Raw genomic sequence first — 25,585 nt, forward strand, 5'->3', positions numbered from 1 at the left:
AGGTCGGAGCCATCACTGAAAAGGCCCTGGCCCTGGTGGAGGATAGTCCGACTTCCTTAGGGCCCAGGTCCTCTAAACTATGGTTATTCATGGACCTCAAGGTCCTCTGCGGGGCATACCAGAAGAGGCGGTCCCGTAAATATGTGGGCCCTAAGTGACAAAGGACTTTAAAGGTCAAAACCAGCACCTTGAACCTGACCCTATACTCCACCGGGAGCCAGTGCAACTGGTAATGGATGACAGGCAGGATCTAAATAAAAACTGACTAGCTCCGATTTTAATAAGGCCTCCATATTCAGAAGCTCTATCTGTTTTAGATCCCATGGACAAACAACAGGATGCATTCCTGAACACACAGGTTGGGTTAGAGAAATAGGAGGCTAGCTTTTGGGCTACCAATCCTTCTGGCTCAGAACTGTCTACACAGTGTATGTGACTGGAAGGGGCTCCCTAGGATTTCAGAATGGGAACATTCCTAGCTCTACCTGGAGATGATCGGGATTGAACCTGGGATCTTCTGCATGCAAAGCAGATGCTCTACAATGGAGCCACAGTTCTTTTCCAGCCTCAAGATTGTTCAGCACAAATTTGGTTGGGTTGCCAACTTTTTCACACTCTCTGCTCTTCCTTAAACACGCGCGCACGCGCACACACACACACAAACATCTGGCATGCCTAAATTAAAGAGGTGACACTTTTCCAATGACAGATACCATAGGCGCCGACTCCATGGGGCTTGAGGGGGCCCGAGCCCCCTCAAAAATTCGTTTGGGGGGGCTCCGCCCCCCCAATAATCTCCGGCGCCCCTCCAGCAGAGCGCCATCGCCGCCCCTCCCCCAGCCCAAAATGCACAGGGAGGCGCGGGCTGCATGCCTCCTGCCCTCCCTCCCGAGCAAAAGCTCCACCCAATTTCCTTTGGAGCTGATTAATAGGCGCAGCACGCTCCCCTATTCGCTCACGAGGAGGCGGCGCCACTTTATTTGCATATTCATGAGCTTATTTATTATTCATGAGCTTTCCCGGGCCCCCCCAATATTTTTTATAAGTCCGCGTCCCTGACAGATACAGAACTGTCTGGAAAGTTTCCCTCACTAAATTTCTGTGTCAGTAAAGGCTGTTAGTAAAGGCACAGGGACAGGGACAGAGAGAAAAAGTTGGCAAGCCTATGAGGATTGTCATTAATGCTTTCCAGTCGCCCTGCGCTACTGAGATACTGACAGGTTTAAAAAGAAAGAAAGAAAGAAAGAAAGAAAGAAAGAAAGAGAAAAAGGAGTTTCTCCTATTAAGTGGTGTACAAGTGTTTACGTCTTTTGATATGGTATAAAACTGGGTTGCATTTCCTACTGATGTGATGCTTCCAAGCCCAAAATTAGAACAATATTACGTAAATGGCATTTTGTTGAAATCCATGTTAGGCCAAACATTTTGTGTTGAGAGTTTTGAAGCATTTGGAGTGTGTGAAGAGGGAGGGAAAGTTAAGACTTTTGCAATACATAAATACTTGAGAAACAGTCTCTTGGCTCCCATGCAGTCTCTTCCTGGCCCTTTACATCTGCCCATAAAAAGGTAAAGGACCCCTGACAGTTAGGTCCAGTCGCAAATGACTCTGGGGATGCGGCACTCATCTCACTTTACTGGCCGAGGGAGCCGGCGTTTGTCCACAGGCAGTTTTTCCGGGTCATGTGGCCAGCATGACTAAGCCGCTTCTGGCGAAACCAGAGCAGTGCACGGAAACGCCGTTTACCTTCCCGCCAGAGCAGTACCTATTTATCTACTTGCACTGGCATACTTTCGAAATGCTAGGTTGGCAGGAGCATCCTATATCTGCCCATAGCCAATGCCAATTAACTGACCTCCTGGCAAGCTAACCTTGGCTGCTTGTCCTTGGCCAATGTGAGAACAGGTTGCTAGACTAGATGTGCCCTTGGCCCGCTCCAGCAGGGCTCCTCTTATGTTCTCATGCTAAGACAGACCATCGGATCGGTCCTTCTAGTTTAGGATTGCCTCTGAAGACCAGTTGCAAAGAATCACAAGTGGGGAGCGCTGCTCTTGCAGTCAGGTCCTCCCTGCTTGCCTTCAAGTTTCCTCGCCCCCCCGTAAAATTTATATACCGCTTGCGTTGCAAAAGAAAAACTTCCAAGCGGTTATAAATGACTGGAAAGCACACCCCGCCGAAGCCCAGTTGGCACTTCACTTCTGAGCAAGACCACGCTTAGGATCACATCTGCCCGCGCCTTGCCACCTCAACCACGCCCCCTGCGCAGTCAAAGCAGCTCTGCTGCAAACCTTTTTGCGTTGCATCTATAAAGGCTTACTTCCGACTCGAGAGGAGGAGCGGGCACGCTTTTTGAGAGAAGCGTGTGAGTGCGCTTCAATGCAACTGCTGCTAGGAGCGCCTGCGCGCAGCTTCTCCTGGGCGGGCTTATTAACCGCGATTCTCTCCCCCCCCCCCCAATCCGTTTCTCTCCCTTTCCCCTTCTCCTCGCTTTTTGCCATTAAGCTTTGCCTTCCTCCCGGCTTGCCTTGTTGCAAGAAGGAGCTGCAGCCGCCGCCGCCGCCGCTTTTGCACACCACCGGCGCGCGCGCCTTCTCCCTGCGCCGCCAAACGCGGCTCCGTTCCTGGATTCGAGCGGCTCCTGCTTTTACCACGCGCCTGCCCGGGCCTTGCGGACGCGCTGGTTGCTTTTGCAAACTGCTGTTGCGCGCGCGCGCCGCTTGGGCCTCTTCCCCCTCCCTCTCCTTTTTTCCCTCGGGGGTGTGTGTGTGTGTGTGTGTGTGTGTGTTGCGGGGGGGGGTGTTGTTGTTGTTGCCGCTGTTGTGGTAGCGCAGTCCGCCTCCACCTCCTCCGTTGCTTTGCGACCCCGAGGGCGCCTCTCCGATCCTACCTCCCTCTCTCTCTCTGGGCTGTGTGTGCACGCTCCCGTGTGCGCGAGCAGATTTCCCTAGCTATGGTCCCTGTGCCATAATAACCGAGCATAAAAAAAAAAAAAAGCCCGCACAGCAACCGGGATCCTTGCTTGAGAGCCGGCTACATCGTTTTGCTCGCACGGCGCCTTCTTGGAGGAGGGTGTGTTTTTGCGCAAAGCCAACAAGACCCTTCAATCAAAAGATTTTTTTTAAAAAAATCTTCATGTGAATCCAGCGGCAGGAGAAGCATAGCAAGGGAAGACCCGTCTGGCGCTCCTCCTTTTTTCGCTCCGCAGCGGCGGCGGCGGCGGCGGCAGCAGCGGGAGGAGACGCTGTGCAAAGGCCAACCTCTGCAACGGGGAGGCGGATTCCTGCGGAGAAAGCGAGCGCAGGGCTGGACAACACGCTCGCCCACCGCCCCCTCCTTCCTCTGCCAAGCCCAGGAAAAGGAGCTCCAGGAGAGGAGAGCGAGCGTCGGGTGGTTTTCTCGTTTTGTTTGTTTGCTTGCTTTGCTGCAAAGCTTTGACCTTCAGCGGCTGGATCCTTCTCCCTCCGCCTCCTCTTCAGCCCCAACGGATCCCCAGCAAGACAGCACCAAAATCATCGCCTGGCGTTTTTACAACTCCCTCCTTTTTTTTGCAAATTGCAGCTTTTGCTTTGGGTCGACTGGCGAGGAAGAGATTGGGAATGGAATGAAATAATATATACATATTTCCAAAGGCGCCCGGAAGGCTTTTTGTGTTCTGTCCCCCCCAACCCCCCCCACAGACAAAAAGAAAAGGCCGCTTGGATTTTTGTTTGTTTGTTTTGCTTGGATTTTCTTCTTTTCCTCCTTCGTTGCAATGGCCAAACAGCAGCTCCCGGGGATGGAGTGCTGAGGAAGAAACGACCTCGGCCGCCTTTCGGTGCCTGCATTTTCTGTCTGCTGGGACCTCTCTATTCTTTCCCCCTTTTTTGGGGAAGGCGCCTGGAGGGGGGGGGAGGGAGAGGGAAGAGGTGGAGTGGGGGAAGCCACTCTGCCTCCTTCCATTCATTTTGATTCCGCATTTTGTCTCTCTCCAAGTCAAAAGCTTAAAAAAAAAAAAAAAGGAAAAGGGGTGGTGGTGATTTTGGGAGATCCCTTTAAGGGAGCCTCAGATTTCTTGCAAAAGGGGAAGGGGGGAAAAAAGGCTGTTTGTTTGGGAAGCTTGATTTCCGCTCTCTTAAATTCGGGTGTTTTTTAAAAAAGGAAAAAAATTGTGCGTGGGGAGGGGGGACGCTGGAACTATTTTCTCCCCTCGTTTCTATCCTTCGATCTGCGGATCTCTCCATTTGTTTATCGGAAAGCCCAGGCACGCACGCAGCTCCCAGCCTCTTCTGTGTTTTTATTTAGAGAAAGGGAGGGAGGGAAAAAGAGAGAGAGAGAGAAGGGGAGCAAAAGAAAAGATGGAGGTCGAAGATGCGGACTGTTTGCTCCAAAGTGGTATATGTTTGCTACTTCTGGGTGACTGCAGGCAACGCTGAGCGCCGCGACCTTTCTCCAGCCTCTCGGAGTACTTTGGAGGAGGAAGAAGTTGTCTCAGGAGGGGGGAAAAGCGGGGGAAGTCTGTTACCTTATTTTGCAGGCACCAAAACAGGCTTTTTCCCCCTGCCTCCCCTTCCCCCGTCTTGGTTTCTCATTCAGAGGGGGACAGAACAATTTCCTTCCTAAGGAGGGAGGAGAAGAGAGAAAACAACAACACCCCTTTGCTCCAAAACATCTCGTATTTTTTTCACCTTGCCAATTTCTTATTTTCCCCTCCTCCCCTGAGTTTTTGAAGGAAGGGGAGGCTTGGATTCCCCCTCCCCATTATTCTTTTTTCTGGGGAGGGAAGGAGAACTGAGGACTTAAAACTGTTGGGATTTTGTGTGTGTGTGTATATATATATATATCTCAAGAAAAGGCCCTTTTGCTCCAAAATAATAATAACAAAAAAGAGGAATGAAGTCAGGCGCCGGAGGAGGGTCTCTGACCTTATTTGGGGGACTTCTGATTATCTTGACTGCATTTTGCCTGTGGCCAGCAAATGGAAAAAGTGAGTATTGTTATTTTGGGGAGCGTGGGGGATTCCCTTCAATTTAATGGGTGTTGGGGGTTTAATTAGGGTGGGTGTAGACCTGTGCCTCGCATTGCGGTGGCAACGAGAGAGAAAGTGGGTGATTTAAAATGCTCGGGTGTGTTGTTGAAATTGGCCCTGAAAACGGCTGTTTAAAACAACAACAACCCCTCCTCTTCCCTCCATTTGTTGGTGTGATTTCTAGTGTATTAAATGCAGAATAGATATTCCCATTTTTAGAAAATAAGCAAGCATTCCCCCCCTTTTGTTAGGATGTATATTCCAGGACTATATAACCCTCATATTGTGTGTGAGTGTTTATGTGTATGTGTATATACACACACACGTGTGTATATCTGCTGCGCATCAAAGCAAACCTATTAAAATCTCAGAAGAGAGACTGGTGATGTCCTCTTAATACGCTGCCAGCGCTAATCATTTTAGGCTGAGAATAATGCGTTCGAAATAATGCACTCACCATTCGAATGATATTTGTGGGGGAAATATCATTTCGATTGATTGTTGTGTTCCTGGTGAGTGATGCTGTGAGTCTCCGGCCCCCGGACCAAAAAAGGGGGAAAGATGAATGGTTGCGAGAGCAGTGCTGCGTAAAAAAAACAACGCAGTTGTAAAGATGCTTTTCTCTTTCGACCCGGGGGCGAAGGGTTTGATGTGGGGAATGTTGTGGGTCCGGCAGCGGTCTGAGCAATCGAGAAGATCGGGAGAGAAAGAGAGATGCTGGCGGTGTTTTCCTCTCCCCGTTCCCCGCCTGCTTCTTGTTTTCTTTTGTGTCTAAACGTGCCCCGAGTTCCTGCGTTGCGAAAACGTGGTTCCTTGTGCGCGCGCCTTTCTGCTGGTGCGCATCGCTCTGCAAATGGTTAAAGTCTCCAGTGTGTGGACAAAGATGTCTGGATTGTGTGCGTGTTTCTCGCCCGCCCGCCCGCCAGCCAGCCGCCCCCCCTTTCCGCATCTTTTCGAGATCAGCGTCTGTCTTGGTTGCTTGGGAGAATTATTTTTTTTAAAAGTCCCGATTAAGGCTTAATTTCGGATTCCCCCCCCCCCAACCCTCTGCCTGCCCGCCCGCTTGGGTTCTAAGAGGAATTGGGAGTGGGGTGGGGGGAGACAGTTGGGTTGTAAATATGCATATATAAATAAGTCCAACTTGCAATTAATTATAACTCTGCAACTATCACGGATAATGGTCTGTTTGAATAGCTAATGGGCGGAGATGCTTCCTTTCCTTCTTTTACCCCCCCCCATGTGGTTTATTTAGTTTGCTCCTTTCAGAGGAGCTGGAGAGTGTGTATGTGTGCAGTTGGGGGGGGGACTATTTCTTCAATGCAACCATTTTAACTCTGCATCCCTCTGTCTCCTACTGCCTGGGTGCAGAGAAATGCGTTGGTTGAGAGTGGGAAAAGATGCATTTCATGCGTTGTAAGCGTTGCCACTACAATGTGTGAATCTGTAAAAACAAACGAGTGAAAAATGCTCCCAAATCAAAGCTGGCGGCTGGATTTGTTGTTTACACTGCAGTTATTTTGGTGATAAAATGTTCTTGAATAAAAGGAATGCACCTCCTTTGTCTTAAGAGTGATCCATTATTAATACACTTCTTTAAAAAGTGTTGAAAGGGTGCTGGTTGGACATAAAAGAGCTTTGGACCTGCTGTGGTAAGGTTACTAGATACAGAGGTCATGTTGCTCTTTGTTTTGTTTTGTTTCTTTACTATGTGGTGAAAATTCTGGCTATAAATTGATTTTTGCAATTGTTGCTTGACCTTTCCCGCCACACACAAAAGGAGCAGAGGGGAACCCCAGAAAGCCTTGTTTTTTCTGAATTTAAACATTGGCCACAAATTTGCTTTGGGGATAGAATGCGGGAAGAGCAATTATCAAATTTTAAATGGCTGCGTAGGTTTGCATGCAAGTTTGGCAATAGAATTGGAAGTAGACAGTTGAACAAGTGCGATTTAATGTCTTGAATGAATTTCAAGCCAGGGGTAATTTTTAAGATGTTGGTGTACAAGTTTTGTTATATACTTTACCTGTGTTAACTTTCCCATCCTTAAGGAAACATCTGAACAGCATTCTTAGTAGCCAGCACAAATAAAATAAGATTGAACATTCTTTTTAGATTCATTGGGATTCCTTCTAAAATGGTTTCTTTTGAGCTGTTGGACTAAAAGGCCTTTTTTCAGGGTGTGTGTTCCAGATAGTAAACATAACATAGCTGCTTCTGTCTGGGGGGAATTCATCTTCGTAGTTCAGTTAAAAGCACCCTCATTGTGTGGTGCTCCTGTGTTTGTGTGTGTGTGTTTTTTAATGCTCATGTTAAGAGAAATGGTCCTGAGCAGATAATTTCATGGTGTAACCCCTCCTCATAGTAGAGGAAGGAACATTTTGTCTTAATTTTTATGTGATTTTTTTTTATTAAAAAAAATAGAATGTGTCATAGTCCTACAAGCTCTTCCATTTTCGGTCATAAGAAGCCATGCATTCCTAAATAGGAATACACAAGCGTTGAGACCAAGATTGGGGGTGGGGAAGGCAGGGTGTGTGCATGTGGAAGCTTCAATTAATTCACTTAATTTTAAAGTTGCTAAAATGTGATTGGTGAAGAAAATAGTAAACACAGTTGATTAAGAAAGCAAGTGATCTGTTGTTGACGCTTATGGTTCTTGCTGAGATGTCTTTGTACAGCACTGAAATGTTTTGCATGCAGAGAGGTGTATGTGTGTGTGTGTTGGTACAAATTGTGTGTTAAGCTTTTCCAAGCAGGTGGGCGGCCCCTTATGCATGAGGCAGGTTTTGCATGGACACTTAACTTGAATTCTTACCTGGCCTTTTGGTTGTTTCCGGAGGTAGAGAGTGTGCGCATTGAGCTTCTTCCATTCAGTCCTTAAGGCGTTGACAAATATAGACTGCTTTGACATCAAAACAACCTCCCTCTGTACCTTATTGATTTGTGTGGCGGGGTGGGGAAATCACCCCAGTGCTGGTCCCCATTTGCTGCACTAAAACTGTGTTATTTAATAGAGCACATTTCAGCTCTGTTCACTTAGATCTCTATCTCCGAATAGGTAGCAAAACCCCCTCATAGCTGTAATTATTTCTGTGAGTGTGTGTGTATAGTATCAACATCAATATCTCTTAATGTGCTTGCTGATAAAGTGAATATAGTTAGCTTGAGAGAGCGTAAAAGGTAATTCCCAGTGTAATTTAGATACTTGAGTGCAAAATGGCCTCGCCACTAAGGGGATTGGTGTACTGACTAAGAACCTAGGTGGCAGAGGGACTGGATATTTCATTGCAAACCACCAGTGAGAGGTTATATGTCAAGGGTCCATGGCGACGAGTGCGTTCCTAAATATTGTGTATTGGTTGTGCCTCCTTCGATTCTTACAGCTTGCTTGCTTGCCAGCTCCGTTTAAGTCAGTATGTTCTTTGGCTAACTGAATTGTGGATGCTGCAAACTGTTTTGGTACCTGAGCAAAGGATTGCATAATTGGATGCAGTTATGACTGTGCAGTTCTCTTGACAGGTGGTGTGTTTGGGGGTATTCACAGTGGAATTGGGGTTGAAGGTGAGTAGTTATTTGATAGCAGGTGCAAACGATGTCAGAAGGAAATGAATGCAGTTGAAGCCTTGGCCCTGTCCTCTTCAGAACAAAAATAAGGGTAATAATTCGGCTCTGGAGGTTATACCACTGAAATCAAACACTTAATGTGGGTTATAAATGAGACGATACAATATTAGTATATTACCTGGTATCAGCTGTATATGACCTTGGGCCTAAGCAGATAAACTCAAATTTTCTAAATTGTCGAAGATTTATAGGAAAAATTCATTTTTGATGCAAATATTATTTTAAGTGCTTATCGCTGCCAGTTGTGCTAAAAGGGAAAATAAACATAAAGATGCTTAATGTGTTCACTTGGAGGCAGTTTTTAATTGGCACAGGTGATTATTCCTCTTCTTCTTCCTTGTATATGTAGGCTTAAGTCTTAACTCTCACTTACCTGTGTTGTGGCTCAGGCATCTTAAAACAAACTGGCATTCTAAATTTGACGAACAGTTCAGCTTTCTGTACTGTACTAATTCAGAACCCACCCACCCCCATTTTGTGAACTAGCTTTAAAATTGATTTTAAATGGCTAACTTGAATGAAGCCATAATTATCCTCTGTTCAGAAGAAGTCCTTCTGTTCTGGCAACTTTGCCATATTTAGATTTTGTGATGAAGACACTGTGTTCTGGTTATAATGTTTTGAACAGAGACTTTCTTTTCCTTGTAAACCAGTACTCCATTAAAGCCAAGCTCCTTTGCTCAGGATGTACACAATGGATCCTAGGTTTTGTTGGTGGTGATTTACAGTACAGTCCTAACTGTGCCTACTCAGAAATAAGTCCCGTTGAATTCAATGGGGCTGACTCTCCAGTAAGTGGGATTAGGATTGCAACTTTGGTTATTTGGAGTAACCACCTCACAACCTGCTTCTAACCACATGGAGGTGTATCATCTTGAATCTAGTTGATTTTTAAGTATGTATTTAGGATTAAAGTAGTGATTGTGAGAAGCCTCTTAACTGATTCCTTTGCTATTACTAGGATATTATTTTAAGTATTTAAATATGCTTTGATGATGTTAATAGTTAGAAAAATGATGATGGGTGTTCTGCTACTCTGAAATTTGGAACCGTGAAAATCTAGAAATAACTTAATTTCCTTAGGTTGGGTTGGGGTGAGAATTTTTCTCTGGCTGCTTAGTTAATCCTGCTTGTGTATTGATGGGTCCTAAGAGAAGCTAAGCAAAATTACTGTAAAATTCACACATTGCCAAAGCCCTTGTAGTAGATCTGGTAAGCAGGGAACGGAAAATATTACCGGTAGTTTTCTTTCGCTTCCTCCCATCTGTTCCTTCTAAAGAATGGATTTCATCATCAAGATCTTAGATACTCCAAGCTTGAAAGCCCATCCCTGTTTCACCATATTAAGACACTTCCTTAAAAGAACTGTAGTATTGCAGCCTTTTCAAAACATTCTTGTGGTTATGGTTTTTGAGGTATTCTTTCTTAGAAAAAAAGATCTCTACTTAAACTTAACTGGGAAGTGCTTTGTCGACTTAGACTTCCTCCCTGCTTACTATGCTGTTGCAAGCTATCTCTCTTGAGTGGGTTTTCCAGACAGATTCTGTAGGTGCCATTTAAAAAGCTTTAAAATTATCTCCTGATTTTTGAACCCCAAATAGTGTATTTCATTTAAAAAAAAGGAACTTGCACATACCTTGATTGACATAGGATTTCCCACCTATACGGAAAAGTGAATCTGCAGAGTGTATGGAACTCAAACTCTGCAAGCTCTTTAAATACTTGGAAGTTGCCTTGCTTCAAAAGTTTCTGAACACCTTCACACCCTGTAAAATCGTAAAACTCCCTAACATGTTGGGAGATGCTGCGGTTTTCGTACGCCTGAGTAATAAGGGAACTTTCCTAGCTGTTAGCCTGTCCCTGTTGCTCTTAGAAACTAATTATAAAAGGCAGATTGCAGCAAGCTTGTTATCTGGGCTCTTGTGCAACTTTGTTTAGTCTTCCTTCCATTTGTGGAGTGTGTGTTGAATTTTTGGCTGTGTATGTGCTGTTTTGAACCTGTGTGTGTGTTCTGCTGAGACAAAAAAGGCCGCTGAGAGGCTCTTTCCTGCAAGTTATGCATAGGATCTGGGAGCCCTGGCCTGCCATCCTGTGCACACTTACCTGGGAGTAAGTTCCCTTGGACTCAGTGGGGCTTAACTGCTGAGCGATGTTCATGGGATTGCACTGTCAACATCATAAAGACTACAGCAAGTTTAGCATGCTCTGTGAGTTTTTGTACAGGAAGGTGCTGCTTTCTTACTTTACAAAAGGAACTTTCACAGATCTTATCGGAAATCTTAAACTGAATCCATTTTCTGTACGATGGACACAGATAAAGATAACACTTCTCTGTTTACAAAATCTAGGGAAAGCTGCTTTGCTAGTATGAATGATGTATGCTAAACATGGAGGATAACTTGATAAGAAATGCTAAAACACATTAAAGCTCTTTAGAAAAGGTATACTGTTTACCTCCATAGCTCTTCCATAGTGCATGTGGAGTGCTTTGCACATATAATTTTGATGAGCACCCCTGTAAGGTAGGCTTGCGTTTACTGTATTGCATAATTTATTGCAAAGGGAGCTTAAACTGAGAGATGATGAATTGCCTAAGGCCATATTGGTTGAGGTAAGGCTTCAACCCAGTTTCCAGGTGGTGTCACAGTTAACTCACTAGAATGGTTGGAAAATACGTCAATTTCTTGGCGTTTCCCAGGATTCAATCAGCGTTATATGGGCTGTTCTCGCTTAAAATTTCACAAGAACAAAATGTATGTTGGATTAGCTGATTATGTGTAAGAATACATTTGGTTCCTTTTAAAAAAGGAAATGAAGTGGTTCTCGTTTTCTAACAGGTGTAAACCAAAGTATTGCACTTCGTTGCAAATTCAGCACAATATGCTAAATCCAGTGTTGGGAAACTTTCCCAGCTTTAGGGCCTCGTTCAATTCTAGGCAACCTTTTGAGGGTATGCAGGGTCAGAAGCAAAAACGGGCAGAGCAACAAATGCTAATTCTTGCATTGCAGGGGGTTGGACTAGATGACCCTTGGGTCCCTTCCAGCTCTACAATCCTATGATTCTATGACTTCCCTTTCTGTGCATCTATCAAGACAAACACGAAGCATTATCAGAATTGAAAGACACATTATAGGCAGGCAAAAACACTCAAGAAATTTGTAAAGCAGGGCTGGTGAGGGGTGTGACTGAGGGGTAAGGGGGGTGGCTGAGGAGGGGGGGTGGCCTTGGGAGAGTCCCCACAGCCAGAAATTCAGAAGTGCAGGCATCTCTTCATGATAGTCACAACCTTCTAAGATTATGCATACTTCTCAGATTATATAATAGTATTATAATAATTATGGAACAGTAATAATTAGGAATGCATTGTGATGATCAGTGCAGATCTTCATGTGTTGCCTTTCAGCTTGATATACTGTTTTTTGTGAGCTTAACATGGGGAAATGGATTTAGAGTGCTCCAGTATCCTATCTTGAAGCGACCTAAGTTGTTTTCCGTGAAGTTGCATTGTACGTAAGAGAACTTGCACGCCATTCTGTTGAAACTGAAGTGCCATATGTTTGAAGTGTTCCTAAACACTTTGGAGCTTTTGGAGCATACGCGACTAAAAAGCTCCGCTTCCATGCTGGCTGGCTGGCTCTGGAACTTTGCAGATGACCCAGCTGCAGAAATAGTTATGTGACCCTAGACAGCTACACCACTATATACAATAGTTCAGATTCAGTGTTGGAAATTAACCAGGCGTGTTTTGCGACTGACGTGGGTCTAATTACGACCATGTGGATGCCAGGTTGGTGACTGCAGAAAGCAAAATGTCACTTAGAGAAGGATCTGAAATATTTTCCTTGAAGCCTGAATTTGTTTTATTCTGGATTGTTTTATTTGATGTTTCAATGTGTTGTAAACCACTTTGAGATTTGTTCTTTAACATATAAAGCGGTATAGAAATGAAATCCACCGCCACCACCACCATTTAAAAATGGCGCTTAGACATTCTATTGTGGTGACCTTAACCTAGGTTTAAGGTGTCATTTGGCGATTACAGTGGTGCCTCAGGTTAAGTACTTAATTCGTTCCGGAGGTCCGTTCGTTCCGGAGGTCCGTGTGTGCTGCTGCCACACCGCCGGAGCACGATTTCTGTTCTCATCCTTAAGCAAAGTTCTTAACCTGAAGCACTATTTCTGGGTTAGCACTATTTCTGGGTGTGTAACCTGAAGCGTATGTAACCTGAAGCGTATGCAACCTGAGGTACCACTGTAGCTTATATATCTGAGTTTCTAACACTGTTTAGATCTATCCTTTTATTTTTAATAACCTGGAGCACTGAGTTACTGCAGACCTGTGCAATTTATGTTTGACCAGCCATTTACAATGTTCCATTGGGCTGCAGTTAGCCTTCTTTTTTTGATGACTAGCCACTTTCAGGTCACGTAATGGATGGGTTGCAGTTGGCTCGCAAGTTGTGCAGGCATGGAATACAGTACCTCAGGCTTGGGGACATAAGAACCTGCCTGAAAGAGTCAGGGCAGTTGGCCCATATACCTCAGTGTCCTGTACACTGACTGGCAAATGTTCTGCAGGTTTTGCGGCTAGAGTTGTGGTTCCCTGCTCCTCACCTGCCAGTCCTACCTGGAGATGCTGGGGATTGAACCTGTGGCCCTTCTGCATGCAAAGCAGATGCCCTGGCACTTGGGCATCTGCCACTGATTGCTATCCTGGCTTGTTCACCGCTCCTGCCACTCTGCCATTGGCTTAGGTTTGAAGATGTGGGGATACAATGACGGTGTGAAGTTGTTGTTCTAGGAGTCTGGCCAGCCAGATTGTTGTCTTTCGAGCCCATTTTCCAGGAACCAACAGCAAAATAACACAATAGCTAACAACTATGTGTTTTTTTTTTAGTAATAAAAGAAAACTTGCTCAGGGGCTCACTTTCCTTACAAGTACAAGCTAGCGCAGTGGTTTCCAGTTGGTGGTCCACAGACCCCAAGAGATCTGTGTCACATACCCGTCAGCTGTCTGGGACAACATGTTTAGGGGTCCATGCTCTCGCACAGGTTACGTAAGTCGTGGGAGCGCAGCCAGGAAGACGCATGTCCCAGTTTGGCGCTGGGGCATTTTGGAGCGTGTGATGGCACCATTCACATAACAAAAACTACTACCAAGATAACAACAGTTTCAAAAGTAGATGATTCATGGCTTGGCTTTTGAAAAAAACGGGGTCTTCATTACTTAGCTAATTGGGAACCACTGGTGTAGGGCAGGGGGGTGTCCCAACAGGTTGATTGTTTTCCTAGCGATCTTTTGGCGAGCGACCTTTCCTCTTTACTAAATTTTGACATTTTCCTCCCTAAAACCTGAACCCCCTAAACAGGATATTATTCACTAAAAAAAGCTCAACAACTAGACCTGACCCCCCCCAAAAAAGGGGCAGATCACTGCCATATTTTTTTTCTGCGAGTAGATCGAGTAGATCGTAGTGTCTTGGGAGTCAGACGCCCTGGTCTAAGGCATTAAAATTTTTTTTTTTAAGGTTTGTGGCAACATTGACCACTTGCAATGGTCTTAATTGGTAGCTGGTTGTTTTGTTTTGTTTTTATTTTAAAAAGCCCCTTTGCATTCACTTTCTGTGGAAGGCAATGTTCACTGGATGCTTTAACCTTAGCATACTTGGGAGAAAACTTCACCAATTTGGATGTGACTTCCAAGTGTACATCTTTTAAAGATTTAAGGAGGTGACTATTTTCCTGGTGGGGCGAGAGTTAATGCTAGTAATAGTCGTTCCCGTGCGCAGATGAGTCTAGCTGAACCTGGTGACTTCATCTCCTATGTGATGCCAGCAAATAGCATTAAACTGTGTGATGCCAACAAATAAGCATTGAAAAAATTGGAGGCAGGGGGTGGTGGTGGTGGAATGGGAAGCGGTCAGGGAGAATGTTTATCATGTGTAAACCTATTGATGCTACAGCACACCGTAAGTGATAGCCCTGTTTACTTCAAAGTATGAACCAATATTGTGGTCCAGCTGGCTATGACTTTACATCTGCTGTGTTTTGAATTTTGCTCTTTTGTGTGTATGGGGGGGGGGGAGGAACATTATTATTTTGGAAGGGGAATCGAGTGAAGAGCAACGCTTTGTAGCGGCAGGCAGCAAGGGTGGCTCAGAACGGGCGGCACGCAGCACACGGCAAACAAACCATTGACCTTCTTGGCTTTTTGCTATCAGCACAATCCAAAATTCAAAGGGGCTGCTATCTTGTTTTCTAAGTTTCCCAGATAATAAAGAAACTCCTGGGGGGCGGGGGGAAACTCGTGGCCATTGATATTGCCCTGTGACCTCTGCTCCAGTTGCTTGAGAAACCTGGAGAGCAACCACTCACCTCATCTACCTGAGCTGTTTGGAATGGGGAAACCATGGATTCCCGGTACGCAGGAAGCTTCCCTGTTTGTCCATCTAGCTCAGTCTTGTCAACCCCTGACTGGCAGTGCTTCTCTTTGATTTTGGGTTGGGTTCTCTCAGCCCTACCTCAAGTTGCCAAGGATTGAACCTGGGCCCTTCTGTATGCAAAGCAGATGCTGAACCCCTTTGCCAACATGGGAATGGGAGCTTCTCTACATGTAAAGTGACGTCTAGCGCTGGGGCCTGGCCCTGATTGTATTTAGGGCCCAACATTCACCGTGGGGTTTGACCTCTTAACCGAGGCCAAGATGGGAGTGTGGGCTGTGCTCTGCAGAGGGTGGTCACAGGGGAGGCCCACACACAGCCCTACGTGATTGGGAGCAAGCTGTGCGATTGTGGCAGTTCTCCGTCCCTCCATAAACAGTGCTCAAAATTCCTCAGGCAGCAGGCATGTTTTGCAACCAGCGCTGGTCCAGTTTCAACTGCATGGAGATTTCTGGGTGCCGCATTGGCGACGGACACCTTCATCAAGCCAGATGACTTGTGTGCAGCAAAAGATGCGCATCTTGGAACCATGGACTCCTTGCTGTGTACATCTTAGTTCTCCATCATTACATCACAGAAAGTGGGTGCAGGGCTGAGTACAGATAGATTTGTGCTGCAGCCTTTTCACCAGCCACCCAAAGGGAACTCACATACCACAGTTTAAAAACCTCTGCCTTAGTCTATAGACTATAGAATTGTAGAGTTGGGAGGGATCCCAAGGGTCATCTAGTCCCAACCCCCACCTCTATTTTAGACCTTGCAAAATTTGACACAAATATATTGTGGCTGGGAGAACATTTTTGGAAGCCCATGATTTGCGAGACAATGAACTTAACCAGAGCAACTTTTTTCTGTTCCCGTTTTTTAAGGAAGCTAAGTTTTCATAAAGTCAGAAGGTGAACAGTAACCGTTGGAGCGTAGCATGATATTGCAACTGGGGGCACACATTGAATTGGTACTCTCTTGGAAGGGAGAAAATAGCATGCTGGGAAATTGATTAACTGAGGAAATAAATTTATGCTACCTGTTACTAGGACTGGGTGGGTGGGGAGGGGAGAGGGGAATAAAATGGGCAGCTGTTGAATGAGAGGTAGCATGAGAAGCTTAGCCAGTGATCCTGCACAGGGTGGAATAAGACATCTGCTTTCACAGTATTTCTGGACGCCTCAATAACCAGGCAAATGGGACTTCTGGGCTTGCTTAGAAAGGAACCGGAAGGTTAAAACTGTGGTCTTGCAAATAAAAGGTTGCCACCATTGGTTGAATAGAAATGGGTTGGGAGGGTGAGGAAGAGGTGTGTCTCGCCTCTCCACTAGCAGAAGTGCTGTGTTTATGCATCTTTCTTCAGCTGAACTAACTTCCTCTTTTACAAGTGCCGCAAATAGTGCAGCGTAGTGGTTGGAGCCCAGCCTTAGTACTGGGGAGACCAGGTGCAAATTTTCATAGCACCATCATGATGCTTACTGCACAGCTTTGGTCCTGTCACATGATCTCTACCTCAGGGTTGTGAGGATAAAATGGATAGGAAGATAAGCCCACATAATTCCACTCTGGTCTCCTCCTTAGAGGAGAGGTGGGCTATCAGTGTATTAAATAAATACTTCTCGCTTTTATTTTTTTAAAGTGTAAAATGGCTCCTAAGCTTAGAGAAGGGTCTCCCACAGTTGGAGATTTCATACTGGAGTGGCTGTATCTGAGTTGAGGGAAAGGTTTGGGCCTGTTTGTTTATGGCATTTATATCCCACCTTTCTTCCACAGAGCTCAGTAGGTCTGGGCGATGCCAGCTTTTCAGTATCGCGCAAAACACTGTGATACAGGAATACATTGCAATGTTGACAGGCGGAGGGAGGAACAAGCTGTATCGGCCGTGGTCCCGTGAGGCGCCAGGGCAAAACTGTCTCAGCTGCCTCCAGCGCCTGCCATGCAGAAGGTGAAACTGCCACCGCCGGTGCCTGGCTCAGGGAGGAAGGAGGCAGGGGAGAACATAAGGCACAGGCAAGCCCCGGGCATGATATACTGCTGGCCAAAGGCGTCTTCGCTCTCTGGCCCTCAAAGCGGTCCTGGGCAATATATCAATACATCGCCCAGGCCTAAAGCTTGAGGTGGCATTCACGGCTCTCCCCGTTGCCCCCACAATAGTCCTGCGAGGCAGATTAGGTTTAGAGCCAATGACTGGCCCAGTGTCGCCTAGTGAGCTTCATGGCTGAGTGGGGATTTGAATTCTGATCTCCCGTATCTTAGTCTACCACTCCCATTCATTACACCACACAGGCTCTCTGGCTGTTAGAACAAAGCTTGTGTAGGTTGGCTCTGCATTTGTTTTTCGTACCTTTTCGTCACCCCTTTCCTGCTTCCACTGGGTACTTGTTCCCAGTTCTTTTGTTTTCTTTCAAATGCCCAGTGATGTGTAATGCTCCAGTCCTCCCAACCCTGCCAACTGTGCCATGAGTGTTGCAAGATTCAACAGGTGGGAGGAGAATCTGGGATCGGCAAAGGCGGTGACATTTGCTCGGCTCAGTTATCACGCAAGGGCCTCTGCAGGGTGGTGGTGGGGAGGGAATAAGTCAACATAGGAAGCTATCTAGTCAGACCCTTGGGTCCATCTAGTTCAGTATTGTCTACACAGACTGGCAGCAGCTCTCTGGAGTTTCAAGTAGGGTTCTCTCCCAGTCCTATCTGGAGATGGTGGGGATTGAACCTGGGACCTTCTGCTTGCAAGGCAGATGCTCTACCACTGAGCTACAACCCTTGCTGACTTAATGTGTTTTGCTTGCTCCAGAGCTTCTGTGCCTAGGCTGAAGTGGATGCAATGGTGGCAGAAGTGTCACCAACACCCTTCCAAAGCTGAAAAAATATTCCACCTGGCTGACACCTCCGGTTTTGTTATGCAGCTAAGCAGAATAGCTTATTTATTGCAATTATATTTATCCAAGGAGTACATAGTTCACCCCCTCCTCAGTTGATCCCTGCAACAACCCTGTGAGGTGGGTTAAGAGGCAGTGACTAGCCCAAGGTCCCCCAGTGAGATTCATGACTGAGTGGGTATTTGAACCCTGGTCTCCCAGGTCCTAGTTAACACACTAACCACTACACCACACTGGCTTCCTAGAGTACATCTGCTATGGAGCAGCTATATGAATTAAGTAGGTAAGTAAATATGGGGAAGCAAAATGTCACTTGAAGGATCTGAAATATATTCCTTGAAGCTTGAGTTTGTTTGCTTCTGGGTTGTTTTATTTGATGTCTTAACGTGTTGTAGACCGCTTTGAGGTTTTTTTCTTTAAAATATAAAGCGGTATGGAAATGAATACAACAACTCCTCCCACTGAGGGGGAAAAATGGTGCCAGAAATAGTGCTTCAGGTTAAGAACTTTGCTTCAGGATGAGAACAGAAATTGTGCTCCGGCAGCCTGGCAGCAGTGGGAGGCCCCATTAGCTAAAGTGGTGCTTCAGGTTAAGAACAGTTTCAGGTTAAGAGCGGACCTCCAGAACGAATTAAGTACTGGCAGCAGCTCTCCAGGAGCCCTACCTGGAGAGGCCAGAGATTGCACCTGGGAACTTTTGCTTGCAAGGCAGATGCTATACCATTGAACTGTGGCCCTTATCTCTGGGCCACATTCACACCATACAATTAGTCACTATACAAAAGCTTCCCCCAAAGAGTTCTGGGAGCCGTAGTATTTTAAGGGTGCTGAGGGTTGTTAAGAGACCCACGTTCTCTGCTGCCCTGAGCTACAATTCTTGTACAGTGTACCTCGGGTTACTTATGCTTCAAGTTACATACGCTTCAGGTTACAGACTCCACTAACCTAGAAATAGTGCTTCAGGTTAAGAGCTTTGCTTCAGGATAAGAACAGAAATTGGGCTCTGGCGGTGCAGCGGCAGCAGAAGGCCCCATTAGCTAAAGCAGTGCTTCAGGTTAAGAACGGACCTCCAGAACGAATTAAGTACTTTACCCGACATACCACTGTAGTTCCCTGGCAAGAGATTGATTGTTAAACCACTCTGGGAATTGTAGCCCTGTGAGGGGCTCTTAGCACTCTTAATGCACAGAAGTTCCCAGAATTCTTTGGGGGAAACCATGACTATTTTCTAAAGGGCTTTAAATGTAGTGGTGTGATTGTGGCCAGGGTGGTAGAAGAGACTAGTTTCTCTTGCAAGTGCTCCTGTTTAGTGATGGTGAGCTGTTTGAGCTCTCCCTACTGGTTGCTGGCCCACTCACAAACACCTTGATTGTGTGAACTGCTTGTTGAAGGCTAGATGGCATTCATAATTTCCCATTTGAATGTGTTCTTCAGTGTACCAAGTCATAAGAGGTTCCGGCAGGGCAATCCTTATCTGGATTTGTTGTCTTTTAGAGGTGAGATTGCTGGAGATTTGCATGTTTGGTGGTTACTTATTTTAGATAAATACACAAGTTTATTTATTTCAATTTGTATGCCACTTTCCCATTATAAATATGCCCGAACAGAAATGCGAATTGGTACATCATTACAGTCTTCTGTTGCACCACGGTTACCCTAACACTGAGCCATGATTCTCCACATAAATTTCCCAAACTGTTATTGCTTTGGGTGCTCCTGCATTACTCCATTTTCTGTTTATGATATTTTGGGTCCTGGCAAGTTTGGCAGCTACAGTGCACACCTAGAATGAGGCTTGCCCTTCCCTTACAAAGGAGCAATTTTTTAAGATAAAGTGCCACATATTGCTGAGGTCTCTGTTTGTACCATGACCCCCACTCCACCACTCCAGCAACAATGGAATTCCAATAAGGAGTGGAATATTTTTAACTTTGTATGCAACAGTGGAAAGTCGATCTAGTTGATTGAAGGTTCCTGTTTAGGAAACTCTTGTAACATACACAAATGGCTCCTTGAGGATGGATGTGTGTGTGTGTCCGTGTCCTTTTACTATGTTTTTATATATGCTGGAAGCCGCCCAGAGTGGCTGGGGCAACCCAGTCAGATGGGTGGGGTATAAATAAAATTTTGCTGTTGTTGTTGTTAGGCCATATAGCTATTTTGCCTGAGAGAAATCCTCCTTGTGGTGTAAGGGTTAAGTTTGAGGCTCCACCCCATGGCTTGCTTAGGTTTGCAAGGGGGGAAATGCAACATGCTTTGAATTTTTGGAATTCCTAACCCTAATAGTTCACTGGATGAAGGAATGGTTTATTCATAAGAGGTGGGGGGCCTCCCTCCCTTTTTGCATTCACCAGACCTCTCTCCACCCCCTTACTTCCTGATGATCTGCTCCCAAGATTTATTGGGGAGGGTCTAAGACTGATTGTTTGTTTCTCTCTTTCATATTGAAAGGCAGCCTTTGAAGCGGCAAAAGCTGTGCTTCCTGTTGCTGTGGCTTGAGGTTACAAAGGGAACAGATCATGGAAGTCTAGTCACTTGCTTGGGCCTTTTTCAGAGGAGATTTTAAAGAGAATCCTTAAAACATACACACACACACACACACACACACACACACACAAACAAACAAACAGGACCCCAGGAAACTTCCTTACATGAAGGCCACATGTGCACCATACTATAGCACTATACTATACGATAATATACTATAAAGCACTATAATACCACATTAAGCAGTCAATTTCTGCCAAAGAATCCTGAGAAGTATAGTATGTTAAGTTGCTGAGAGTTGTTTGGCGGCCCCCTGTTTCTCTTGCAGAGCTACAATTCCCAGAGTTCCCTGGGAAGAGGGGCAACACCCTGGGAACTATTGCTTGTCCGTGCTCCTACCTACAGTGTGTATGTAGTTTAGGCTATCAGTGGCTACTAGTAATGTTTCTGAATGTTGGTTGCTGGAAACCCGAGGTGGAGAGAGTGTTCTTGAGATCCGAGTCTGCTTGCAAGCTTCCCACAGCTGCTTGGTTTGCAGCTGTGAGAACAGGATACTGGAATAAGTGGGTTATTGGCCTGATCCAGCAGGGCTCTTGCATGCTCAGTTTCAGGGGAGAAAAGGCTGGTTAAGAGATACCAGTTTGGTCGCTCTTTTCCCCACTCTGCCGCAGTCTTTCCCTAGATGTTGTTGGACTACAGTTCCCATCATCCATAGCCAGCAGTGCTAGTGGGAATGGGTCCATTTTCTGGGCTCCAGTGGGAGTCAGTGGGGGGGGGATATGCTTAAATATGGAGAAACTTCACAGGGACATGTTTGAATTGGGAACATAGGTAGTTGTATTTACAGGGAAGTTTTGAGTGTACTTGCAAGGTCATGATAGGGCATAGCAGAGACACCTGTTGCAGAGTGTTTGCCATCATATTTATGTTTGAAAGTTTTAAGCTATTGGTTATGGAGGTTGAACTGCCCTTGGATTTGCCCCCCCCCCCATATTCAGGATATATGTACCCTCGTGCAGCTTCTTTGTCAGAGCCTTGACATGTTTAATAGCCCTTTTTGGACATCTGCTGAGTCGATCTGGGCAAGGAGAATGTGTTGATCAGAGCTAAAAAAAAGAGAAAAGAAAATTTTCTTTGAGAGTAAAGTAACTCATTATCTTCTCTGGGTGGCATAGCATCCATCTGCTGATATAAAAATGAGTATGAAGCAAAGCTTGTGTTCCTTTAGAGGTTAAGCATAGTTATATAAATTCTCTGGATTGCGTACTAGTTAGAAGGAAGTGGCAGAGTGTTTGCTAAAAATGGTGAATGAAGAACATTGTAGTCCTCAGTTTTGTCCTTTGGAAGATTCACCACGATAAGCGAAAGCACACACAAACACACTCACACTTACTTCCTCTGTGTGTAAAATGTGGTTCAAAGAAAACAGAACACAGCCAAAAAGAAACTGTAGTCCTCTTTGAACTGGGATCAAGTTTGTCTTTCTAATGGATTAATTTCAGGGCAAAATGAACAAAAATAAGAAATAACGTGTTGTGCAGTCGTTAGTTGAATTTTCTGAAAGGAAGGCAAGATGGGACGAAAGGGCAAAGGCAGGTGTAAAAAAGAAAAGCAAAAATGCTAGATACTGCTTCTTGAAAAACATTCAAATCTTACTAAATCATGTGAATTTGGTCTTGAAACCTCAAAACTCTAGATGCATTGTAAACTTAAATGGTCCTTCAGGAGATTGAATAGCGAAGTCTTATTAAGTGGCTATTAAAAAAAGGTGCCCTAGGTATATTCTCACTTTGTCTTCCAGTGCTGTCACTCTTGTCTTCAGACAAAAAAACAGACCCCAAGGGGAGCTTTGGATGTCGGGAGTGGCTTGGGTTGTCTGTGGCCTCCCTGACACAACATCAAACCACCGTTTTTAGCATTTCGTGCTCAAACCTTAGGCATTTCTGCTTCCCCCGCCTCTTTCTTCCTCCTGTTTTCAGCCAACTGCAGTCACTTGCCTGCTCAAAACTTGAACCATGGTTTAACTATGATTTAAGGAAGCAAACCAACTTCAAGTTGTGGCTTTTATGGTCCTGCCTCATTTCCCTAACCAACAAACACAATCAACCGTGTATTTAAATGCTTGCTTGGGATCCGTCCTTCTTCCACCAACCTGCTTGCTCACCTGCGTACGATCTGTCTAGCAGGCTGTGCCTAGCATAGAAACCAAATGGCTTGCTGCTTCTGTGCCCAGAATTGGAGCTGTGTGCTGCAAGAGGGATAGATCTCTCATTCCTTCCTCTCCCAGCCCTCAGCAGGATAGTAACTTTAGTGGGCTTAATTGCAATGTTGAGGACAAAGCTCTAGTCCCTCTCCCCCACCCCTAGTAAAAACATTCTATATAGCAGCATTACAATATCAGCAGTTTGATTTTCGACTCCTTCCCTAATGATCCCTAGCATGGAATTTGCCTTTTTCATGGAAGCTGCATGCTAGGTGAACAGCTTCATTGAGCTATCCACTATGACCCCTGGTCACTCACTCCTGGTCAGTCATTGCCCCATCAAACTCCATGAGATTATCTCTGAAAGTAAGGTGGCTTTCACAAATAAACTGTCTTATTTTGAATTGCATTTGCCATTATATTCATTCACTTGGGGAAAGTACTTTTGGAGCTCTTCACGATCCTTTTTTTCTTTTTCTTTTTTGCTTTGAGCCTGAAACTATTTAGTAACATCAGCAGACACGGCCACCTTACTGCTCACCCCTAACTCCAGATTCTTTATGAGGAATTTAAAAAGCTTTGGTCCAGTACAGATCCGCGGCGGCGTGGGATTCCCTCCCTTGGGAGAACTGCCCATTTATTCCTGCTTTCAGCTTCCTGCTGCTTCGCCAGGCCTTCTCCTCTTATTTCATGAATAAGCTTACTCATGAGTTTTTGGTGAGGTACTTTGTTGAAAGTTTTTAGGAAGTCCAAGTACACTGTGGCTACTGGATCTCCTCTTGTTGACATTCTCAAAGAACTTTAATAGCTTAATGAGACTGTACTTACAGGACTCATAATAGGTTAGCGTGACAGAGGGGAAGAATGGTCTCTGATGCTTTGTATTGGAACCCATGATATTCTGTCAGGGTATGTATCCACGCCATATATTTAAAGCAATATCATACCACTCCTGGTTTCCCCCAAAGAATTTTGGGGGTGGTAGTTTAAGAGTGCTGAGAGTTACTCAGAGACCACTTTTCCTCTCCTAGAGCTACAAATTTCAGAGCAGTTTAATGCTCCGTCCCTCTTCACATGGAGAATTGTAGTTTTGTGTGGGGAACAGGGGCCTCCTAACTACTCTCAGCACCATGAACAAACCACAACTCCCAGAATCCTTGGGGGAAACCGTGGCTGTTTAAGGTAGTATGATAGCCACTCAAATGTATGGTGTAAATGTGGCCTGAGCGTTTCTAAACTGCAGAACTGTTTTATTTAATTTTGTTTATAACCTTAAGCGTTTCTTTAAAGATGAGTCCATGTATTGTTTTTTAATCCTGTTCTTTCTGTTCTTCTCCCCACCCCTGTTCGTTTGCCTTCCAGTTTGTGGGCCAAACATCGACATTCGTAACAATGTGGAGCAGTTCAAGCAGCTGGACGACTGTACGGTGATTGAAGGGTACCTCCGGATTTTGTTGATCAGCCAAGCCGAGGACTTCAGTCACTACCGCTTCCCGAAACTCACAATGATCACAGACTATCTGCTGCTGTTCCGTGTGGCGGGCTTGGAGACCCTCAAAGACCTCTTCCCCAACCTCACAGTCATCCGCGGCAAGAACCTTTTCTACAACTACGCATTGGTCATCTTTGAGATGACTAACCTCAAGGAAATTGGACTGTACAACCTGAGGAACATCACCCGGGGGGCCATCCGGATCGAAAAGAATTCTGACCTGTGTTACCTCTCTACCTTGGACTGGTCTCTGATCTTGGATGCTGTTTCCAACAACTACATCGTGGGGAATAAACCGCCAAAGGAGTGCGGGGACTTGTGTCCGGGGACAGCCGAGGAGAAGCCGCTTTGTGAGAAGACATCCATTAACAACGAATACAGCTATCGCTGCTGGACTTCCGGCCACTGCCAGAAAAGTAAGCATGGGTGGTTAACTTCTGCCCCCTTCTAAAAAGCATTTCATTAAGGAATAACGTTCTTCTCAACCTCTTATAACGCATACACCTGACATGTTATTGTTGACAGGAGCTGTCTGTGAAAGCGCATGGTTTTAAAACCAGTGTGGATTTGGGCAGAATTGACCTTGAAACGGCAGATAATTCTGTTTGCCCGCTTCTTGAACCAAATTCTAGAATAAGACAGAGAAGGATCAGGTGTTATATATTTATTGCATGGGTGGGGACACCTATGGCTGTTCAGATATTTGTGGACTACAGCTTCCATCAGCCCCAGCTAGCATGGCTAGTGGCCATGGATGATGGAAGCCATAGTCCCTGATCTTTTTATACCCGTCTTTGCTTTCATGATGGAATTTGAGGTCATGGAGATATTCAGAGTTGTATCCAGTGCTGATGGTAAGGGAGCATCAGTGGAAGGGGGAGGGAAACAATTTTCAATCATTTGCCCTCTCTAAATCTGCTCAAGAAAGTTGTGGGAAACTCGAAAGCATATTTAGGGGCAAGGTATTTCTTGCGGGGGTGCAAGGAGGTGGGGGGGGGGATAGTTGAAAATGGTTTCCCTCCAAATTGCACTGATGGACACCTCAGTGTCTTCTGAGCAATGCCATTGGATAAAACCCAGACTCCCCAAGTGTTCTCTTCTTCCAGGCGCTGACCAGATTAGCTACAGCAGTTGTCGTTCTCTGGTGTCCCTTGAACCATAGCCTGGTACCACTTTGGGCAGCTGGTGGGGGGTGGGGAGGATAGTATGTCAGGACACTTCACAAGAAGAAAAGCATGCCCCACTGGGAGGGTAGGCAGGATCCTATATGGATAAAGACTAGCTTTGTATGTGCGGATAATATTTTCTTCGCGTTGAGAAAAACACAAACATGCAAATCCCACCACCACACATTGACAGCCTTGGAAAAAGCATCAACACTTCTGTATGCTGAATGTATAACGTCACGGAAGTTACCCTGGGTACTGGCTTCCTGGTGTGTGTGTGTGGAAAATCATAGAACCACATAACCA

General features: G+C 45.5%; 1 protein-coding gene across 1 annotated transcript in view; it reads left to right on the forward strand.

Annotated features, from left to right (window-relative positions):
• Positions 1 to 2,757: 2,757 nt before the first annotated feature.
• Positions 2,758 to 25,585, forward strand: part of IGF1R (insulin like growth factor 1 receptor) — a 183,144-nt gene continuing 160,316 nt past the window's right edge. The window contains exons 1-2 of the mRNA XM_081838728.1: positions 2,758 to 4,961; positions 23,984 to 24,529. Of these exons, the coding sequence (XP_081694854.1) occupies positions 4,868 to 4,961; positions 23,984 to 24,529 (640 nt within the window). The 5' untranslated portion in view covers positions 2,758 to 4,867. The remainder of the gene's footprint in view (positions 4,962 to 23,983; positions 24,530 to 25,585) is intronic.

Source organism: Podarcis erhardii, assembly GCF_964252035.2.
Source record: "Podarcis erhardii genome assembly, chromosome: 14".
NCBI lineage: Eukaryota > Metazoa > Chordata > Lepidosauria > Squamata > Lacertidae > Podarcis > Podarcis erhardii.